The sequence below is a fragment of the Micromys minutus genome (assembly GCF_963924665.1).
Source record: "Micromys minutus genome assembly, chromosome: 8".
Classification (NCBI taxonomy): domain Eukaryota; kingdom Metazoa; phylum Chordata; class Mammalia; order Rodentia; family Muridae; genus Micromys; species Micromys minutus.
In genome coordinates, this window is record NC_137977.1 from 23494516 (window position 1) to 23515896 (window position 21381).

At 49.9% G+C, this 21381-nt stretch overlaps 1 protein-coding gene across 3 annotated transcripts in view; it reads right to left on the reverse strand.

Moving 5' to 3' along the window:
• The window catches only part of NRG2 (neuregulin 2), a gene marked incomplete at both ends in the record, with an annotated part of 173367 nt that overhangs the window by 24694 nt on the left and 127292 nt on the right, over positions 1 to 21381 (reverse strand). For all 3 annotated transcript variants that reach the window (XM_080920355.1, XM_080920354.1, XM_080920356.1), the window contains 2 exons: positions 3601 to 3719; positions 9866 to 10037. In XM_080920355.1, coding sequence (XP_080776481.1) covers positions 3601 to 3719; positions 9866 to 10037 — 291 coding nt within the window. The remainder of the gene's footprint in view (positions 1 to 3600; positions 3720 to 9865; positions 10038 to 21381) is intronic.

The window sequence follows — 21381 nt, forward strand, 5'->3', positions numbered from 1 at the left end:
TTTGTTGGGAGAGTCACAAGCTTTCAGATCCAGACTTTACCTTCCTGTCATCTGAGGTCCAATGCTGGTAACTGTGGTTGTGCCTCTCTGATCTTAGAGCAGGGCCTTGCTGAATACAACTGGTGTGAGGGTATGTGCTCCTGTGTGCGTGCATAGATGAGTTCAGTCAGCTATTCCCTGACCACCACATTCCCACACTCCTGTAATAAATACCTCATGCCAAACCTGCCTGCCCTGTGCTCCATATCCTGGGACAGTCCCAAGTTCCCTTTCACTTGGGATGGGTTTCTGGCTTCTGTAAGGTGGAAGGGGATTGCACCATGCAGACTGTTTTGTTACAACCTCTGCCTATCTCTGCACATTCCTCTTCCCTGTCAGCACTAGCAGCTCCTGTAAGATGTGGAACTGTCACTTCCGGAGGGCCTGCTCTGATCTGGGAAGGACTATGGCTGCACCCTAATGGAGAGGTAGGTAGCCATCCAAGAGTGGGACGATGCACTTTGATGCCCTATCCCTGTGGCCCTAGTCCCCTTGGGGTTGGGCGGGCCATGCCAACCCACCTTGAGATGAGTCACTGGGGGCAGGCAGAGCTGCCCGCTCGCTGCCTGTCCTCCACCCCCTCCTCGGGGCGTGGTTGCTGCAGGTCTGCTGTGTTTCACTGGTAAACAAGAAATCCATGCATTTCTGCCTGGGAAAATGGTCGTGACCATTTCTCCACATCAGAAAGTATTCTGTCCTGCCATGGACTGGACAGCAGAAAAGGTCTGAGTGGTGTGTGTGAGGATGCCTGCATGTGTGCTGGTGAGGTGCGGATAGCAGTCTCAGTAGCAAATTCACAATCCCAGGAGTTCAGGAGAAAGTTAAGACCACACATAGTTCAGCTTACGAGGGAAAAGCTGTGGGACACTGAGCTGGGATCTCTGCAGATCTCTGAGCTCTTGCTAGGCTATAGAGACAAGGGACACTGAAGCCTGTGGGCAGGTGAGATTCCAACTCTACCTGAGACCCTATGCTCAGTCCAAAGGTGCACTGTCTGCTTCCCAAGCCAGTCAAAATATGGCATGCTGCAGGCTGAGGGGGGCATTCTTAGGTTGGGCCAGGGCTTACTAGTGAGTAAGATCCTCAAGGCCCTGTGCATCAAAGAGAGCACAGTTATGGTGTTCTACACGGGAACCCTTCCCTGTTCTGCTTGCCTAACATTGTGAGATGGTGGTCCTACAGAGCCATTTCTCAGGGTGCTGCCTCTTTACAGTCCCGCACACAGATAAGCTTGGTAAAAATGGTGCCCCACCCACCACAGTAAACAGGCCAAGTGTGGATGTGATCTCAGCAGGATGACTAAGAAGCCATTCTTGTGCCTACCTCAGGAGAATACAGGGATGGGGCTGGCTGAGGTAGAACTCTCTGGGACAGGTGCCTTCTTTCTCTGCTCTACTCCCTCAATATGAGAAGGAGAAAGCAAAAAACCAACCCACTCCCAGTTCTTGAACTCTGTTCCATCTGGAGCTAGATGACCTCTGGACTTCCTAATTCCATGAGCCAATAAATGAAGTCCTTCAAGTTGGTTTAGGTTGGATATTGTCAATTCTAATGCAGAAAGTCTTCACTAATAAAATGGGAAACCCAGACTCCAAGGTGGATCAGAGGATGCCCTCTCACTATGACAGAGATGGCAGATGCTAAGCCCAGGTACATCCTACTTTTGGACAGTTTGAAGGTGGCATCATCCAAGTACCCACCTCTGCCACCCTTCACCAGCCAGAAAATAGAGGAGGCCATAGAGGCCCTGGGATAGCCCTTCCGTTTTGTAAATTAAAAAAAAAAAAAAAAAAAAAAACATATTGAAAGCTGGGTATATCAGCACATGCCTTTAATCCCAACACTCGGGAGGCAGAGGCAAGTGGATCTCTGTGAGTTCAAGGCCAGTCTGGTCTACACAGTGAGTTTCCAGACAGGTCTAAGTAAAGAGACCCTGTCTCAAAAACAAACAAATAAACAAACAAGATGTAAAATTCAGGCCTTGCACATGCTAGGCAAGAACTCTACCACTGAACTACATTCCTGACCGTAGGTTGTAATTTCTTTAATATAACATTCAGTAGCTACCTATTATGAGGCAGGCATTGTGCTAGTCCCTTGAGGCCAGGGTAGTAAACAGGTCAATGCAGTGCCTCGACCAAGTTCACTAATGACTTCCACACTATAGAGCTTTATCAGTAACAAGCTGTTTGACTGAAAAATATGCAACCTTTCTGAGCCTCTCCTAAAGGGTCCACACTAGAAAACAGAGTCTGGCTCAGTAAATAGATGTGACCAGAAATCCCAGGGGACTGAATCGACCTGTTCTCTTTGCTTTTGTGAGGCTTCTCCTGCGCTGGGTGGTAAAAGCACAGAACAAATCCAGCAACTGTGTGGGGCTTAAGACATTCAAGAGATGCCACCAGAACATGGTGGGTCAAGAGATAGCCCAGGGTTGGGTTTGGGCCCTGACACTGTAATGAGCAGAGGCTAAAGGTCAAGGCTGCCTGTGGTTTGACAGGATATGGATGGGGTTGGGGTAAAGTGGAGTGGGGTCAGGTGGGAGAGGTGCTTGTGCTGAGGCTCCACGGGAAGGGTTTGGCTTCCAAAAGGCACTATAAAAGGTCATTGTGCTGACACATGTGAGTGAGGACAAAGCCCAAGCCATAGGGATGGGACAGAAGAAACAGCTGTGAGAAAGATCCAGATGTACACTTCTATGACAGAGTGGTGTGAGAATCCAAGAAGCCTGAGGTTGGGGGATAAGGTAGCTCTCATCAGCATAGGGAGACAGGATCTGGGCTGACTTGAGGCCTAGGAAATTCTGCAGGTTCCTTTTTAGATTGGCACTTGGGCAACATATGCAGGGGCAGATCCTAGGCCAGGGTTAGAACTTGAACAGCAACCTCTATATGGTAGGCTCAGTCTGTGGCTGCCCAGCTCAGGCAGAGAGGAAAGGTGGCTTTCTAGGCCCCAAACCAGGGCCTGAGAGGACAGCCCAGCAGAAAGGTGTTCCCTGTTCTGATACCGCATCAGACCTACAAGTCAGGAAGCCAAACAATCCTGAGACCCTCCTTTGGAAGTCTTAAAAGGGGGAGTAGGGTCTGTGAGGCAGGTCTGTAATCCCTAAATGTAGGCTGCCAATGGGCCCCAGGCACTCAAGCCTCCCCTCCCCCCCCTCAGGCCTGGCTCAGGTGTCTAACAATGTAGCTGGCAACAGGCAGGCAGCTCACACCCACCCCAGGCCTGTCTCTCCCCCAGCCTTGCTCCTGACAGCCCAGCCTCTTATAATTGCCTTCTAAAAATATCCTTCCCCCCAACCCCTACCTCTTGATTTCAAAATATTTAGTTTTCAGGGTATTTAAAATGAGAGCTGGCGGCTCTTCCAGGCCCAGATAACAAAACTAAACATTTATGCTTTGACTGCATTTCTCTGATTCAGCTGAGATCTTGGGTTTGATATGCAGCAACGAGAGTGGGGGGTTGAGTGCAAGATAGATCATGTGCTGGTCTCCTGAGGGCCGAGGGGCAGCTGATCTGCCAAGTCCCCCAGGACCCTTCTCTTCCTTGAGGGACACCTACCGCTGTTGACATGGAGCCGGCCCCTCACAGTGTCCTTCCCAAGGATGTTCTCAGCCTCACAGACGTACTCCCCAGCATCTTCCACCTTCACTCTGTTGAACTGTAGCCGTGAGTTCTTTCTGGTTTGGGAGAGGAGAGAGGGAGAGAGGTGTGAGCCAGGGCTGCCGGAGCTTATCAGCGGTCACCGAGTGGTCACGTTACAGAACCACCAATGTGTGTAGGCTGGGTGAGAAGAAGGTCCCTCAAGCTAGACTTTTCTGGCGTGCAGGTGGTACAAGGACCCCTGGAGCTGGTGGTGGTGGGGGGATTTGAACCTTCCGGGCAACATGGGGCACATGTAGCCACAGCACACATGTTCTAAATATGTGACTCTTCACAACTCTTTTCCTGTGGCTGGGTTTCTTAGTATTATTTTTCTTGGGGAAGAATGCCAGGCCCCTTAGGAAGTCATGTGACCATGTCTCTCACTCTCGGCTGGTTCTGTGTCCATACAAGTGGCAGATTGTCACTGTTCGGAGTTATGGTTTGAATGTGTCTCTCCAAGGTCACTGGTCCCCATTTGCCCACTGCAAAGGTGCTGGCAGGTCATGAGGACACACAGAATGAAAAAGGCCCTCAGACCCTCAGTCTTGAGGTTCCCAGCCTCTACAACTGTGGGCCAAACTCATCCCCACTGTTTATAAGTGAGCTCGTCTGGATACTCCATTATAGGGGCAGTCTGTACCCCAACCTCAGGTACCTGGGAGAGCACCTGCCTGATGGCTTTAGTGGCAACTGTGCCAGGGTACCAAATCTGTGGTTCTCCTCTACTAACCACTCAGCCTGACCACCGAGGGCCTCTCTAAGAGACTTTTGTTTCATTCCTTCCAAGTACCTCCTGTGCGCTGGAGACCATGTACTCCAGGGTATGGAGCCTCAGGGCCAATCAGAGTGTTTTCTTCTTGCATATGGGGAAACTAAGTCTTAGAAGGCTCTTGAGTTGCTGATGGGCACAGCAAAGCAAAGCAGAGGTGAACCAGGAACTGAGGTCAGCGAGGACACCAGAAGGGAGGGCTGCCACTTCATCTGGTCTCATTCTTGAGTAGTCTGAGGTCAGGTCCTAGCAGCCCCTCCTCCATGCTGTGACTCCAGCTTCAGCTTCTTTCTAAAGCCCTGACCGAATCTCTGCTTCCTTCTCAAAGCTTCCCTACACCTACTCTGAAGCATCTTGGCTCTACAAGGCTCTGTTCACAGCTCCCTACTCTTCCTGCATCTGATGTTTTCTGGGGCCCAGAAAGTGCTCTGGATAAAGCCAGGGACACCCAGTAAAAGTCATAGTGTCTTTATATGCTGTGACAGCCTCTTCCTTTTAGGGACAGATTTAAAAAACCAGATTCCTTGCATATGCACAGTGGAGGAATTGCAGGTATAGCCAAGCTGCCATTGTCCTGCCTGAGCCCCAAGGATAAAAAGGAGGGCCATGACATGGCTGGGATAAGGACTGACTGGAGTAGGGGGGCAGGGGCAGGGAGATAGGGAGGGAATGGGAGGAGAGATGAGCAGAAGGCTTCTGCTTTTAACTTCTCCCCTGCTTCTTCCCAAACATCTCCATCCCACATTCCCACAAGATTGCTATAGACGGACAGACATTACTGTGTGTTTGATGGTCTCCCCAGTGTGGTGGGAATGGCTTGCCTAGATAGTCTACCCTTCCTGGGTACGTTTTTCTCCTTGGGCTTGTGCCTGCCCACAACTCTCCTGTATCAACAGTTTCCTTCATTAAGCAGACCCCTGGAGGCCCCTCTGCCTAAGTGAGCATCTCCTCACCGCAGCCTAATTAGATGCTACAGATTCCCACTTCCCTGGGCCCAAGCTTCCCTCTCTTTCTTGCACACTGAATAGTCATGGAAAGGGGCATGTCTGCTGAGGGCAAGAGAGTTCCTGCTTCAGGGGTCCAGAGCCAGCCAGGTCCTCATGGTCACCCACAGCAGTGATGTTGTTTGTAGCAGGAAAGGGTAAATTACCTAACGAGTAGCAATGAGACTTGGAGGAAGGTCTCCCGCTAGGGTGCATGAAACCAGGACCAAAAGGGACAAAGGACCCCTTCTGGAATAAGAAAGTGGTGATAACAATTCTCAGGTGTGGCAGATATAGCCATTTTGGTTTCCTGGGGCCTCAGAGGTCTCTGGGAAGTGGGATCTAGAGCTACAGCTGAGGATGAACCCTGAGGGTCTCTCAGACCCGGATGTTTCTGGGACTCTGCACTCCTTAGATCCGTCTGGAGTTCCTGGGCTTCAGGGTTCTCTGTCTTCCTGGCAGGCAGGATGCACACACTCCTGCTGCTTCATCAGTGTGCTGACCCAGGTCTGCCCCTGTGAGGCTGCTGTCCCACCCTCCCTAGCCGGTTCTCTGCTGGCAGGGACAGGATCTGGGCAGCCCCACACTTTCCTCAGTGCCTGGCTCCCCTGCCTGCCTAAGGGGCCTGTCCCAGCCTGCCCCTCATAAATAAGGGAACATGCGGTTCTGCAGGGGAGGGCCTGTGGCCTGGGCATGGGGGACAAGTTTTCTCTCCTGGCTCAGGAAGGCTTGGGTGACACTGCAATTTGGAGGGCACAAAGACAGACAGTCAGCCCCTGTCGGGAAGGCGGGCTCTGCCAGCAGACAGTGATGCCAAGGCTGAATGTAGCCCGGGCGGGAAGAGCATGAGGAACTCGTGGAGGAAGGACAGAGAAAGGCTCATCAGAAGGGAAGCTCCTTGCTCTGTGCTTTGGCTCCTGTGCTGGTGAGGTGTGTGCAGTGGGGCCTGGGTAGTATGAAGGGGTGGCAACATTGGAGTCACATTGGTCACAGATAATCAGAAACTTCCTATCAAGGCCTTCACAGCTAACAATTTACTGCTGGGAGCCCAGGACACAGGATGGTTGGGGACAAGGGACATTTCAGAAGGCAGCACATGGGGAAGGGGTCATAGCATACTTCAGATCCAAGGATCTACTACTTAGGGAAAGACCTGACTAGGCCTTGTCTCTGGATTAGGTTGCTCATGTGTCACATAAATCTGAGGCTTGAGCAGGAAGTAAGGTGTTTAGAAGTTTGGACAGTGTCCCCTGCTCATCCTCTTGAAGGATGACCTCAAACCCAAGAGAGAAGGGCCAGCTACAGGAGTTTTGTCAGCTCCACACTGAGAATGGTTCTCTGCTTCCTGGCCTGCAGGAAGGCATGAGGATGAGGTGGGAGTCCCCTGAGAGGAGTGATAGGTTTCTCAGTGGTGAGATAAAGTAATGTCTAAAGTACCATCAGAGGGGACAAGAGCTTATTGGAGGGCTTAGGTGGATTTCCAAGTCACCACATTTAAGCTGGGCCTTGGAGGCCTTTGCCAGGGACAAGAGGAGCAACTTTCCCAGTACAGGGGGCAGCCTGGGCCTAAGTTCAGAGCTGTGAAAGGAAGACCAGGTGTTGGGCCTGTAGTAGGGATGGAACAGCAGGGTGGTGATGCTTAGGGCAGCAAGGATTGGGAGGATCCCAAGGCTGTCGTATAAGAAGTGGGGAGGGGGTGTCTGTGGTGGAAAGCCTGTCTATTGCAAGGAGCTTGTAGTGGGATAAGAACAAGAATCATAAGCAAAATGGTGCAGAGTGACATGTTTTTCTCTGAGAAATGGATGGAGGCCTCTGCCCCTCCCAATTGGCCCAGAGCCTCATGAAGGCTGTCTTGTTCACTCGTGTATCCTCAACCTCTTGAAGACTCCTTGATATACAGCAACTACTCTATACCTGCAGCTCAGCTACACCAATCCATTCACAAAGGAGTCTGTGGCCTAGGAGGTAACCAAGGCTATGGCAGGAGAGAATAAGAAGCTGGGAGAAGGGGAGGCCAGGCGAGAAATATTTAGGGCAGGGAGGTTGTGTCTGTCTGTGGAGATGGCAAGGGGCAGGAACTGAGGGCAGCCAGGTGCGCACAGCAGAGGAGATAGAGGACAAGGAGCAGCTGGGTTAGTGAGGATGGGATGGAAGGACTGGCTGGGAACATTCTGAGTCAGAGACTCCTGTCCGGCCTCAGAAGTGGGGTTTGGGGCTCAGCTGGTAACAGAGCATAGAATTTGGGTAAAACTGCCACCAAGCTAGAGCTGGAGGCCTGGGGTTTCAGAGATATAAAGCGCTAGGAGGGTGGCATCACCCACTGCTGGGGATGGAGAGAGCAGGGAAGCTTAAGGGGTATCCCAGCACCACTGGGATCTCGGAGAGAGATCCAACTCACAGGAGGGCCAGTGGAGAATCCACAGGGACAGGCTAAAGCTGTCACTGTACCAAGTGCTGCTGGTGCTGCTGGGCTTGGGACCCCAGAGGTCATTGGGTGGAGGGGCTGAGGTTATGCTGAGCTGGCTGCCTTGGGAAGGCAGTGGGGACTGAGGAGGAAAGGTGTGGATTAGGAAGAAGGCTGAGGTGGTGAGAGAAACAAGGACAACAGTAGAAGCAGGTAGGACACAGAAGCCTAGGAAACCATTCTGGAAGAGGAATGGGCAGGATGAAGTTTGCTGGGAGGAAGAGGGAGAGAGGCTAACGAAAGGCAGAACTTGGGGGTGCCTCAGCAGAGTGGAGTGTGTGGTGTGTGTGTGTGTGTGTGTGTGTGTGTGTGTGTTGTGCATGTGTGTGTGAATGTATCTGTGTGGTGTGAGTGTGTGAGTATCATAAGGGAGGGTCATGAGGCAGTGTGGTGCAAGATCTGGTGGGAAGATGGGTACCATGTTTGGGAGCAGTGCAAAAGACAAGGGCCATTACTTTGAAAATAATGGAGAAGCTGAAGGCTGACAGCCCCTCCAATCCTAGCTCTGAGAGTCCTGTCTATTTTTCTAAGCTGGTACCAAGACTACATAGCAGGGTGGTGGAGAGGAGTTGGGGGTAAGGGGATTGGGTAGTTAGACTGAATTTCTTGTCAATATTATAGACAAGGGATATATCCCAAATCTCCCCACCTCTTCAATTACCCTCAGGAATTAGCCTTTTTATAGCCACAGACCTGTCATCTAAAGCCTTCCCTCATAACTTTTGTGGGGGCTACTTTCTTTGGTTCAAGTCTTGGAAGGCAAGTGGAACCAGAGTTCAGGTCCTGACAATTCTCTCCTTAAGCTGCAGGCCTTCAAGGTGAGGTAGGAAGGCCCGAGCGTGGATATTCAGCTAACACTTTGTGTTGGGGAGTAGGATGATGATCTCAAAAACAAAACAAAACAAAACAAAACAAAAACAAAACCCAAAACAAAACACCTTTGTTTTTATTTGTGGAGGGTTAGAAGAACAATGGCATCTCCAAGGGGATGGTTGCAAGTTACTTTGGGGATGAGGACAGAAAGGCTGAGGAGCTCCTAAGAGTACAATATCCTCCTAGACCCAAGAACCCACAGAGAAGTTGGGTAGAAGTGTGTTAAATGGCAGACAGAGAGGAGATGCTTTGATCCTGGCTATTCTGGCACCTTCTGCCCCTTGCTGGATGGACGGGTATCTTCCCTAGCCTGAAGCTCTAGGGAATGTGTATGCCATGCTCCTGAGATATTTTTTTCAGGACTGAAGACACTTCACGCAATGGGGAAGTATCATCGGCAGACCCCAAAGTCAGTCAGTGTTCTCTTCCTACTTACTAAACTCATACAAATGGCAGCTTGCCAAATCAGGAGACTAGCCCTTTGTCTTGTGTGACTTCCCAAAGACTTTCTGGAGACAGGGTCTTTCACTTCGAACTGCCAGATTCAGGGTCTCTCAGATACAATGCTAGTTTTTTTTTTTTTTTTTTTTGACAAGCAGGATTTCTGCTGCTAAAGCCAGCCTAGATTCAAATAGCCTCCAGCCTTCAAACCCATAAATGGCTTTCTTCATTTTTTTTGTGAGACAGGGTCAAATCCAGTCCAAACTGGCCTCAACTTGCTATGCAGCGGAGGATGACCTTGAACTTCTGATCTACCTGACTCCACCTCCCAAGAGCTGAGATCAAAGGCATGTGCCACCACACCTGGTTTTATGTGGTGTTGAATTTGAACCCAAGGCTTTGTGCGTGCTAAGCAAGCACTTTATCTACTAAGGTACATCCCCAGCTGTGGGAATTGCTTCACTCTTGTCAGTGGTCTGCAGTCTCAGGGCAGGCCTGGCACAAGGGACTCAGCAGTCAGGGGAGTATTGGGTATGGCAAGGAAGGGATGCATAGACGGGGACCTGGCTGGTTCCGTGGTTGAGGACACTGCTTGGTCCTCCCCTCTAGGACTGGCAGCTGTGGAGATGGGGGAAAGGTGGTACAGCTCACCTGCCATTACCATACTTGATTCGGATATCACGACTCCGGTTGAGCTCCTTGCCATCCTTGAACCATCGATAGGAGGGCTGGGGGTTTCCCGCTGCTGCCTCACACTTCAGTGACTGCTTCTCGCCCACCTCTCCTGTCTGGCTCTTCATCTTTTTTAGCTTGGGCCGGGTGGCTGCAGGGTAGAAGGCAGAAAAGTGAGTGTCAGGGTGGTGGGCACAGTGCCAGGCATGGGCAGGAGGAGCCTCCATCTTCAGGCTGGAGCTGAGAAGACTTGAAGCCTCCTCTCTTGGCATTTTTCTTTAGTCCAATACAACCCACACTTAGAACAAGTTCTAATGCAGTGGGAACAAGGTCCTGCTACTTCTGGACACTCCTCCGGCCCTGGGACGGTACCAAGAACTTTACATTTACTTGTAAAACCTTCACAACAACTTCCATGACTTCATTGCAGTGTTTAAGCCCATTTATAGATGGGGAAACTGAGGCTTAGAAGAGTGAAGTCACTTCCCCGAGGGTCAGTAATGGACATGAGGTTCAAATGCAGATCCTGACCTCAGTTCTCATGACCTAACTCCTGCCTTCCCTCTCCTTCGTCTCCCCTCCCTCATCAGGCTGATGCTAGGCCCAGAAGACACAGGAAGACAAGATGGTAGACTCAGCTATCACTCCCAGAAAGGTCAGCCTGGCAAGGACACTGTAACCTGGCATTGCCGTTGCAGCGTAGCAAATGGCATTAGGAGTGGTACAGCCCAGAGGGCGCCTTAGTCCTAACCTTGGGGTCAGGGCTTAGGCAGTTACGAGTTAAAAGATGGGATTTGGAGGAAAGTGAAGAGGTAAGCCAGGCTGAGATAGCTCTGGGCTGAAGGAGTGTGAGCCAGAGCAGTGGGGCTGTCAAAGAGTGATGCTGGGAAGACACACTGGTGTGCACAGGCCCAGGACAGGACACCGAACCTCAAACTTTTTCCTGTTTTCTGAAACCCCAGGCTGTTCCCATACATCCTAGACTTCTGTATGCGACCTCCTGGTTCCACTTGCTGGCACCTTCGTGCACACTCTAAAGTACTTGGTTCCCAGGAAGGCAAGGGCATACCTGGCTTCCTGCTGGGTCACATAATAATTTGCCTTGAGATAGCCCTTCCTGGAACTTGCAGTTTTTTATGCACATTCTCATTTGATTCCTGCACTCTTTGTTGCGCTCCAGTGTGGGTGGAGTTGACTCAGAGGTTCAAAGCTTAGCTGAGACCACACAGCCAGGCAGCCACAGAGCTGAGGTTAAAGCCTGGGGTTTCAGTTTGCAGCATGTGGGGCGGGTGGCAGGCTAGTGCCTGCTTTTGAAGCCCTGTCTCTCAATGAGGAAAGCAGAGCCTGGGCTTGAGTCCTTCCATTAGTAGAAGGGATGGCCTAGCAGGTTCAGGAACTATCTGGAAACCTGCTGGCCTTATGTAGGTCACCAATCCCGGGTTTAACTTTTACTGTCATAGCCCCACAATGGATCAGAGGCAGCTCTGGAAGAAGGCAGGGGAAGGGGCTTGCTAGAGTCAGCATTTCTTTCTTAACTTATCCCCAGACCTTCTCACAAGTAGGAAGGAATAGGATGGGATCTAGCTGCAGAGACCAGAAGAAAACTACCAGAAAGTTTTCTTTGAAAGTGCTTTGTTGGGTTAGGCGCAAGCACAGACACTTGTGGAAGTCATTTGGTTCAGTTTAGAACAGGACAAAACAATGACCAAACACAAGCAAACCAAACTTTCCACTATTTCAATAGTTGGAAATTAGACAGGCAAACACTGATAGACAGACCCCCCCCAAACGCACACATTTGTGGGCACACACACCACACTTTAACAAAATGGGGCCAGTACTAGTAACATGATACTTTCATTTAAAGACACAACGCAACGCTTCACCTTGGTGTTCAGTACTACCAACATTCTCCAAACCTAACTTGCAAATGTCTTGAGAGATAAAGACAGATCATTGTTCAAGAAAAGGATTCTGCAATGAAGCTGCTTTGGGGACCATATGGATGGATGCAGTTCTTCAGACTGAGTATGGGCTCTCAAACATCCTTTTGGAATCTTTCATTTTGTGGAATAAAGTTCTATATCATAACTTACATGTGTGTATGTGCACAGATCCACATTTTAACATATAATGTAGTCACATGATTCAAATGTAAGAAGAGTATATATTTTATATAACAAACCTCCCTCTAGCTTCTCAGAATTGCCAGTGGGTATTAATTTTATCAGTTTTTTTTTTTTTTTTTTTTTTTTTTTTTTTTGCTATCCCTTTAGAGATCTTTTATGCATACAAAATTTTCCCTGGCATTCACACACATATTTTTCTACAGAATCACTTTTCACACTTGCATAATATTCCTGTGTAGGCGTATCATAATTTATGTAACTTACTGCTGTCAGGAGGCACTTAGCATGCCCTCCCCACACTCCCATTACAAATCAACCCCCAAGGGCCATCTCTGTGGCTTGGTTTCTGCACACGTGCGGGGGACTCAAGACTGCCTGACTTCTAGTCTAGGTCTGGCCACTTGTTAGCTTTGTGTCTTGAGGTCATTGAACTAATTCTTATCAGCTTTAGTTCTTATCATCCGTAAACTACAGGAGATAAAGCACAGCCCCTACTTTGCAGGATGCCTTTTTCTGAGGGTCATATAAGATAATGCGTGTACTGGGCATGGAGTGGGCACTTAATAAAGGTCATTATCAAGGTGCACAACTTCTTCCTAAAAGTGGGATTGCCGTGTCAAAGGCTACCCAATCTTCCTCAGCAGTGACTCCCATGAAGGTCATTTAATTGTGCCAAATTGACTCCCCTGGAAAAGCTAAGCCAATCCACACTCCTCCTCTGAATGGTAGGGCCTGTTTTCTTTCCACACCCTCACCAACCTGTGGCATTATCATGCTTTTAATCTTATCAATTAGCTAGGCAACAGATAATGTCTCTTTGTAGTTGTAATTTGCATTTATTTGATGGCTGCTGAGGCTGAACAGTTCTTATAAGTGTATCAGCCCATTGTGTTCCTTCCTTCGGAATTGCTGGTTCATATCTGCAGCCTGTTTTTCAGCTGAGTGCTCATCTTAGGGATTTGCAATAGTGCTCCAAAAATATTAAGGCCATAAACCTTCCGTCACAATGTTTTTTCCTCAGTTATTTGCTTCTTAAATTTTAAAATGCATGGTTGGCAGGCCTGCCTATACCTTACTCCCTCCTTCTTTCTTCTCTTCTTCCTTCCTCCCTCCCTTTCTCCCTCTCTCCCTTCCTCAATTGTACCAAGAGAAGTCTGTGCATCAGAGTGGAACCCTCTGCAACTTCACAGGTGTCCTGCCCAGCATCCTTTTCTTCATGCCCCATACTCTTTCCTATGCTCCAGAGTCCCTGCTGCACCTCGTGGCTCTGAACTCTGGAAGCTAATAGGAGCCACCTGGGCAGGGGTCTGGGCACAGCCTAGATATTGAGAAAGAGGGCCGGGAAAGCCATGCAGTTGTGTGGGTTTCTTGGCTCCTTTGTATCTTTAACACATGCTAGAGTGTGTCAACCAGTGTACATCCCTATGCTGGCCACACCCACAACATATCTGCATACCTGGTTTTATTCTTAGGCATACCTGGTAGATGTCATCTAACCTTGGTCTGATACTGACCTCCACCTGGTCTAAGTGCTTTGCCATCTTGTGACTGGGACACAGCTCTTCATGGGTTCTAAGCTGCCTGCTTTCTCTAATGGAGTGTGTCAACTTCCCTGTAGTTCTGACACCAGCGAAGTCTTGTCCCCTGGCACTCTAGGCCACTTTGCTTCCAGCCTGACTCCAGCCAGGGAGTGGGAGTGACATGGTGGCAGGAAGCCATGATGACTCTGCCACCTCGTTTCTTGACTTGAGTCCCAGCCAAAGGAGGTTCAGTGAGTCAGGGGCCATGGCTTCATGTGTGGGCGATGGGCTTGGAGTATGCCAGACAGAAGCACTCAGCTGTCAGGACGAGGGTCCAAGGAACTGAGCTCCAAAGCCATGCCTTTGTTAAAACATTGGCTATTATCTTAGATCCCAAGGGTTCCCCTCCATCCTGTGGGAACTCACATGCCTTACTAACCACTTCTTGAAAAACCCTCCCTAGTTCACTCACTCCACATTCATTCATTTATTCATTCATTTATTCATTCATTCATTTACTCACTCACTCAACCAATCAATTCACTTCCACTGAATGATTCAAGCCGCTCCATGCCTGACCACTGCTCATTCACTGGGGAATAAGCTGGGCAGTCTGAACTGGGGGGAGGGGGGCTCGACTTCTGTCAACGACCAACAGGAAGCATGAGCTAGTGACAGCAAGCTTGTAACTTCACAGGCCTTAACAACCTATGAAGCTGAAGAGGGCAGGCCCAGGTGACAGGGTTATAAAGTCAGATTGGGAAGCCTGGGTTGGGCTTGCATTTTCCTTGTTTTAACTTATGTGTCAGCCAGGCAATTCTAAGTGACATAGATCATGCTTGCACTGGGCAGCACTGGCTTAAAGAGCATCGTGAGAACAACAGCACACTTGAACCGTGCTCTCAAAAGTTTTCTCTTCTAGCTTTTGGAAGTTCCTCACAAGAATCTCCTGAGAGGGGAGGTTGGGCATATTCACTAGGCTGTTTTCTGCATCTGGAAAGTTCCATGGTAGGTTTATTACGGCAGCTCAGATTGTAGGAAAGAAGAGTGCATGCCAGATGGCCTCTGAAACAGTGCTGGGGGACCTCTGCAACCTCACATCTGGGCCCAGAACCGATGGCAAGGACTGGGGACCTCCCCAGGATAGCCCCGTGTTTGTCCCGAAGGTGTCAGAGGACGGTATTAGAACTGGGAGTGACTGATAGCGGTGTTTGTGTTTTAAGCTCTTTCTTCATCTGAGCAGAGACTACTTGGTTTGTGGCTTCCAGACATCAGATCCAGTACCAATACTCTGAGCTCTCTTGGAACAAGGCTCAGAGGTTGCTCATGCAGCAGACCTCAGGCACCTAGAGACAGTCCTCAAAGGGTTTCAGACATGACTGAGCTAGCTCCAGCCCCCAGCCACAGCACCCAGCCCTCTGACCTATAACTGTTTTATGCCATGCTAGTGTTTGGGCACGGAGACCATCACATTGGGTCCCAAGAGGGTCTTGAGGTCAGAGCTGAACCAAGCAGAGGACTAAGTTCCCAGGATGGAGGGGTTCTGTTGTTCCGTGGGCTAGCTATCACCCTCTGTCCTGACCCTATTATCTACTGAGTATCTGCTTGGTGCCAGGTCTCTGGCTTCGGTCTCAAACAGATATGACTTAACTCTGTGTGGAATGACCAATCCCCCTGAGTTTAGCATGTCCCCTCTGTCACTCTTTTGTCACATAAGAAATATATTTTGCTGTAGAAAAATTACACAATCCAAATAAGAAAAAAGGAAAACACATTAAAATCAATTCAATTATCTTCAGAGAGAAAATCCACTGTTCATATTTTCAACTATCGCCTCCAAAACATTCTCCTCTGAAATGACTTAGATCCCCTTTCAGTCAACACATTGGAAAACATTTTTTCCAGATCAAGCAATACATCCATAAATCATTTTAATGGCTGTCTAATAATCCATTGTCCGGATGAATCTGTCAGGCCATCTCCAGTGTCCTTCTGATATTAACAACAATGGGGTAGACTTTATCAGGTCAGCGTTGTGGCCAAGTAGAGAAGTAACAGCACCCTGAGGGATGACTGCATCTCCTCTCAAAGAAAGGAGGCTTGCAAAAGCCCAGTTCTCAGGAGTTGGGACAAATGACAGACATTGGATAAGAGGAATTGTGTGTAGAAGTAGAGGGAGAAGAGGATAATGTTCAACCCTACCAGTTCACATCAGGCCCTAGACTGTTTTCTCTAGGCTGAAATCTCACACTCCTTGGGTTGGAGGAGCTCAGGGGTCCCTCTCACCAGCAGGGTCAGGGTACCCTGATAGAGACCGGAGGGTGTGGAGAGATAGCCTTTGGAAGCCTTCTAAGGATAAGAGGAAGGTCTCTCAAGGCCTACAACAAAAGCTTTTCCTGGCTAATATATTCCAAAAATCATCAGGACACATCTCATGTGGTATCAGTTGGGCCATGAGGTATTCCTACCACCTAGTGCCAACCAGAGCATCTGGCCTGTATCTTTGTGACAGGCCATCCCCAGAGAGCACCTCATTAAAGACAGCAATACAGAACAACAGCCCGTTCCTTCCCCACATCCCAGCCTGGAGGCCAGGAGGTGCTGCTGCCAGCTGCTTGACCTCATTCCTCTCTGCAGTGGGCGGTGGGTGTGGAGCACAGAGATCTGAGGGTGAGACAGACAGGCAGTGGCCAGGAAACCCAGTTGGGGAGACCTGGCCCCACCTCCCCCTTCCAGAACCAAGGGCAGGGACAGTGGACTCTTAAAAGGGTTAATGACCCTCCCCTTATGACTAAGACTCAGCGCTCCCCTTTGCAGCTAACACCTGGAGACAATGCGGCCAGCCTGCCTGGCATCAAAGTCTCCTTTCTGTCCTGCTGCTGACAGGCTGTGGGCTGGCCCCCTCCCCACCCCCCTCTCCCACCTACAAAGTGACTGCAACCTAGTCGAGGTTAATTACAGACTCCAAGTTCAAATGAGAAAAGAAAAAACCAAACAAAACAACCTTAAACTCAAAACATCACTGGATCCCAGTGGGCACCCGGGATCTGCTGTGTGAAATGGATACTTGAGTGTCCTTTTAGCCTACTGAAGGGCTGTCTGATGCCCACAGGTTGGCCTCACAGAAAGGTTGGATACCTCCTTTTTTAACGGCCATGTGTCCCTAGACAAGCAGGCTCAGCCTGGTACTTGGGTTTACTTTACCCTCTTCCTATTTCTATTCAAGAGCTCCTCATAGCCAACAGGCCTGTGCTGTGTCAGCATCAGTCAGGGAGACAGTGCAGGACAACTGCACCCTCACTAGTGCTCAACTTCCTCCTTAGGGTTTCCATGGGGGCTGGAAAAGGTAAAAGACTCCAGGAAAGCCACTTTCCCTGCTGCTGCCTAGCACCCCAGTTATAAGGCCGAGCAGAAGGCCAGGGTTGCTATGGGTGCTGGGGAAAGGTTTCGGGGAACACAATGCCAGCTGAGATGATTCGGCCTTAGAACAGCCCCTGCCTAGCCAGAAGTGCCAACCTCAAGTACTCAGACAGCTGAGTGTTACGCTCACCCCAGCCCCCATGCCAGTAGCCCAGCACCCCAAGATTACCAGTGGTCTCCCCAGGACTTTACTGGCAGCCAAGCAGTTTACACTGCAGGGCTTCTTAGCTCAGGTGGAGCCACAGACCTGTGAGTGGGAGAGACAGGAGTCTGAGGGGAGCTGCTGTGGGTGGAGAGATGGCACAAATCTCCAGAGCAGGTCACCAGCTGCACGGACCCCATAGACTCCTGTACGCTTCCTCAGACACCTAGTGCCTCACAGAGATGGGAGAGGGGGACTGAGGGTATTTCAGCTGGTTATGAGGGCTACAGGTCTGACTCAGCCTCCTGGGAAAAGAGAGTCGCAAGGTGGTCACAGAGGCCAAGGCCACACTCTCCTAGTTATGCACTGAAGGCCTCAGGTAGGCTGTCTAGTCTCCTGGGCCTTCCGTTGACTCACTTAAGAATCTTCCTTCCCTCCTTCCTCCCTCCCTCCCTCCCTCCCTTATTTCCTTCCCTTCTTTTTCTCTTGGGTAACCGAAGGAGATGTGCTCTGTGGAAGTACAGAAGCTTCTGGTCTCCCCACTTCTTTAGTGTCTGGGAGCCAAGGTACCGGACAGAGAAGATATGACAGCCCTGGAGGGCCATTGCTGTCTGCCCAAACCCTGTTTAACCTGCCTGCTGGGGAAGGTTGGGCTTTAGACAAAGTCTTAGGCTCTGATCCAGGAGAAGCCAGTATGGAGACTGCCTACTGTGTGAGGGCTAGGGCAGCTGCACCTTGGGGAACTCAGAGAGCAAAAGAAGGGACCCTAAAACCTTTGTCTTCTTTGGGGTGGCTCTGTACCACTACCTCCTCAGTCTGGATAGGATAGGAAGAATTGTCTGGGTCTTGGGGAATTCAGGGGTCATCTGACTACCCACATGTTGCTGACTTCCCAGGGCTACCAGCAAGGCTACAAGAGCCTTTTTCTGAACTAAGCAAACCAGTAGCTTTGTGTTGAAACAAACAGCCATATGATGAGGATTTTTAAGATAAAGGAAAGCGTAGAGGTGTGCGGAGCGACATTGGGCTTCAGGGAAAGGTCTCAGAAGGCCTCACACCAGGAGGCAACACCCATCTGCTCACCAGTTTTTTCTATGTCTCTAAAGACATACATGTTTTTGTTATGTGCTGGGAATGGGGCAAGGCTGAGAAACTGTGATGTGGTCCAGGCTAGTGTGGGTAAGGGGGCTGGAAGCAAACCACTCCAGGCACTAGCTCAGACATGACAAATAGAGAGAGCCCACATCTTCAGCCCCTCCCCACTGGATGCCCTTTCAATAATCTTGGCATCTGTGACAACCTGTGTCTCTCTTGTCTTTCCCCAACATTTGAGTTCATTCAACGTGTACCAACCCTCTTGCTTTTGTTACCCTCCCTCATTGTCTACAGGGCCTGAAATAGGCCACGTGGTCTCAGAACATGACACCAGCAGGGCTCCCTACCCCAGGACACTGTGGTAGAAGGACTCCTGGTAGCTTACCTCTACCCACCTTACTGACTTCCTCAGAAACCTCAGAAATGAGGCTTCAGCCTTCCTCTGATGGCAGCTGGGCCCGTCAGGATGCTTTCTGGTTAGTCCATATTGCTCCTAAATGCCCCCTATCTCCTTTCCCTTAACCCTTCCTTCCAGGAATCACACACTCCAGGCAAAACAAGTCACTACTGTGCAGTCTGTCCTGCTTCTGTACGCCACCCTCCACACAGGAAACAGAATGGCAGGATCCACCACACAGCCGGGGCCAAAGAGGCCTCGGTGTGCATGCTGGCTCTGGCCAGTGTCTTGTGTAACCAGTTGTTACTTCACCTCTTTGAGCTTTCATTTCCTTGTCTGAGAGACAGGGACCATCCCATTCACCTCTAAGAGCAGAGGTGGGGTATGTCAGGAACTTCTAGCAGGACCTAGAATAGAAACATCTTAGTACCTGGCATCTCTTTTCGATCCCTCAAAATCTCGGATGCCTCCTCCTTCTCTAATCCACCTGTCCATCACCAGTCTCTGTTCCAGTCAGACGCCCTGAACCACTTTTCTGCCCTTCCTGGGGCTTCTTAGCATGGAGCACACTAGCTTCTTATTTTCTAGACTTGGGGGGTTGGGGGAGCAGATGTAATAGGGTTTCACGATGTTTTGGTATGTGGCTAGAGGCAATGCTCACTGCGCATGGGCTGTATTAAGGCTGGGCTGTGACTGATGGGTTCCTCAAGCAGCCTAGAGAGAGATGGCTACATGCACTCTGGGCAGGGTGGGGCCCCTGCCCTTAATCCCAGCACCGTTTCCCACCCAGCACTCCTTCCAGCTCATCCCTCAGCCCCACAGCAGCAGAGTAGGTGATGAAATCCGGGGCCTTAATGAAAGACTACTCTTTCTGGTCCCAATAGGGCTTTGCTTTGTAGGCTGGGTCATCCAGCTGAAACTGTGGCTCTCAAACTGGAGCACAGCTTCTAATTCACTGCAGCACTAGCTAACACGCACATTGTCAGCCCTTCTGATTCAATAAATCGAGGGTGAGACTCAGAAGTCTGCATTTCTTTGTAATACATATATGTATTATATGTGTAGATATATGTTCACGTGTACACACACACACACACACACACACACACACACACATTTGAGTGTGGAGGCCAGAGGTTGATGTCAGGTGTCTTCTTCAATTGCTCTCCTCAGGTGTTTTTGTTTGTTTGTTTTTTGAGGCAGGGTCTCTCATTGAACCTGGAGCTCACTAATTAGACAAGAATAACTGTCCAGCAAGTTCCAGGGACCCTCCTGTCACTGCCTGTCCAATGCTAGGATTACAAGCATGTGCCACAAAAGCTGGCTTTTTATGTGTGTGTTATGGATCCAAACTGACTTTCTTGCTTTCATGGCCTGCTAGCACTTTACTGACTGATCAGTCTTCCTAGCTCCAAGAGTGCATGTTTCTACCAAGCTCCTAGTTAATGCTTTGAATCAGGTTCTTATTTAAACATCTTCTGCACAAGGGACTTCCTCGAACCAGAAAACTTCACACTATGGTAGTAGATCGGGCTGGACTCTGGATCCTCAGTTTGGTCTCTGGCCAGGCCATTCAACCATAATGACTTCCATCTTCCGAGGAACTACTTACTGCCTGTTGGTGCAGGCACAGGGCCTCCGGCTGCCCTTTTGTATCAGTGTCCACAATTTCTGTTCATACTTGACTGCCGGAGTCATGCTTCAAGCTCCTGGTGATGGCAGGGACTTACTGCTCATCTCTGAATCCCCACTATGTCTCATCTCTGTGGAGCCCAGGAAACAAATACCTGTCTAGCCTATCGGATGAGAAGGATTGCTCCAACAGGTGGCCAGCAGGGCTCCTCTGGATATCACTGGTTTGTCTTGAGGGGCACAGAGTGCAGGAAAACCTGGAGCTAAGTAGATGTGACTGGGGAAAGGAGGGCAGGGGCAGATGTCAGCTCAAGAGCCCATCCTTTTATTAGCTCATGGCTGATCTCAAAGTTTGAGTGTACCCATCTCCATTCCCCTGCCTGTGAAGTGTGGGTGATAGTGTAATGCATGACTTTGTGAACTTAGCTCTGGTAGGAAAGGTTCAGTCAGGCATGAACACGATCTCACTTCCTGTTCTTTCCCTGGTTAAGTCCCTGGTCCCCATCTAGGTTGAGCTCAGGTGCCACCTTCTCCCCAAGGTCTTTCTCATTCTGTGCTTCTCCTCAACATGCTTTGCCTGTTTATGGTTCTGTGCCATTCTGATCTTAGGTTTCTATGAAGGATGTTTCTCTGAGCTTCCCGAGAACAGAATCTGAGGCTTACTCATTTAACAGAAGCTAAGCTAATGCTCACAGAGTTGAATACAGAAAACCAAATGGAAATGCTTTCAGTTTGTGTGGTTATCACATACATGGCCAGGGTTCTAGGCCAAGGGGTCGATGGGGGGAGGGGGCTAGTGAAGCCAAGTCTGAGGTTAGAGCCAGGCCTGAGAGTGCCTGGCCAGCCCCTTCCCTCCACACACTCCTGGCTCAGCCACCGCCCTAAGGCTTGGGCTGCTTGACTTTGCCTAGGACTCTGTTTGCCATCATGCGGTTCTGCTTCAGAAGCTCCTGGAACCCTCCCTGGCGCAAGGGCCCAGGTGGTACATGAAGGAAAATATGGTCTAGGTTACATGGTTTTAAGGGAGACCATCTCTCCTTCCCCATTTGCAGCCTGAAGCGGAAACCCACAGTCCCATTTTACTTCTGTCCCAGACTTTGTGGCCGCTCCATCCCAGGTGACTCACTGCCCCATCCAGGCCCACTGCTGCCCTGATCTAG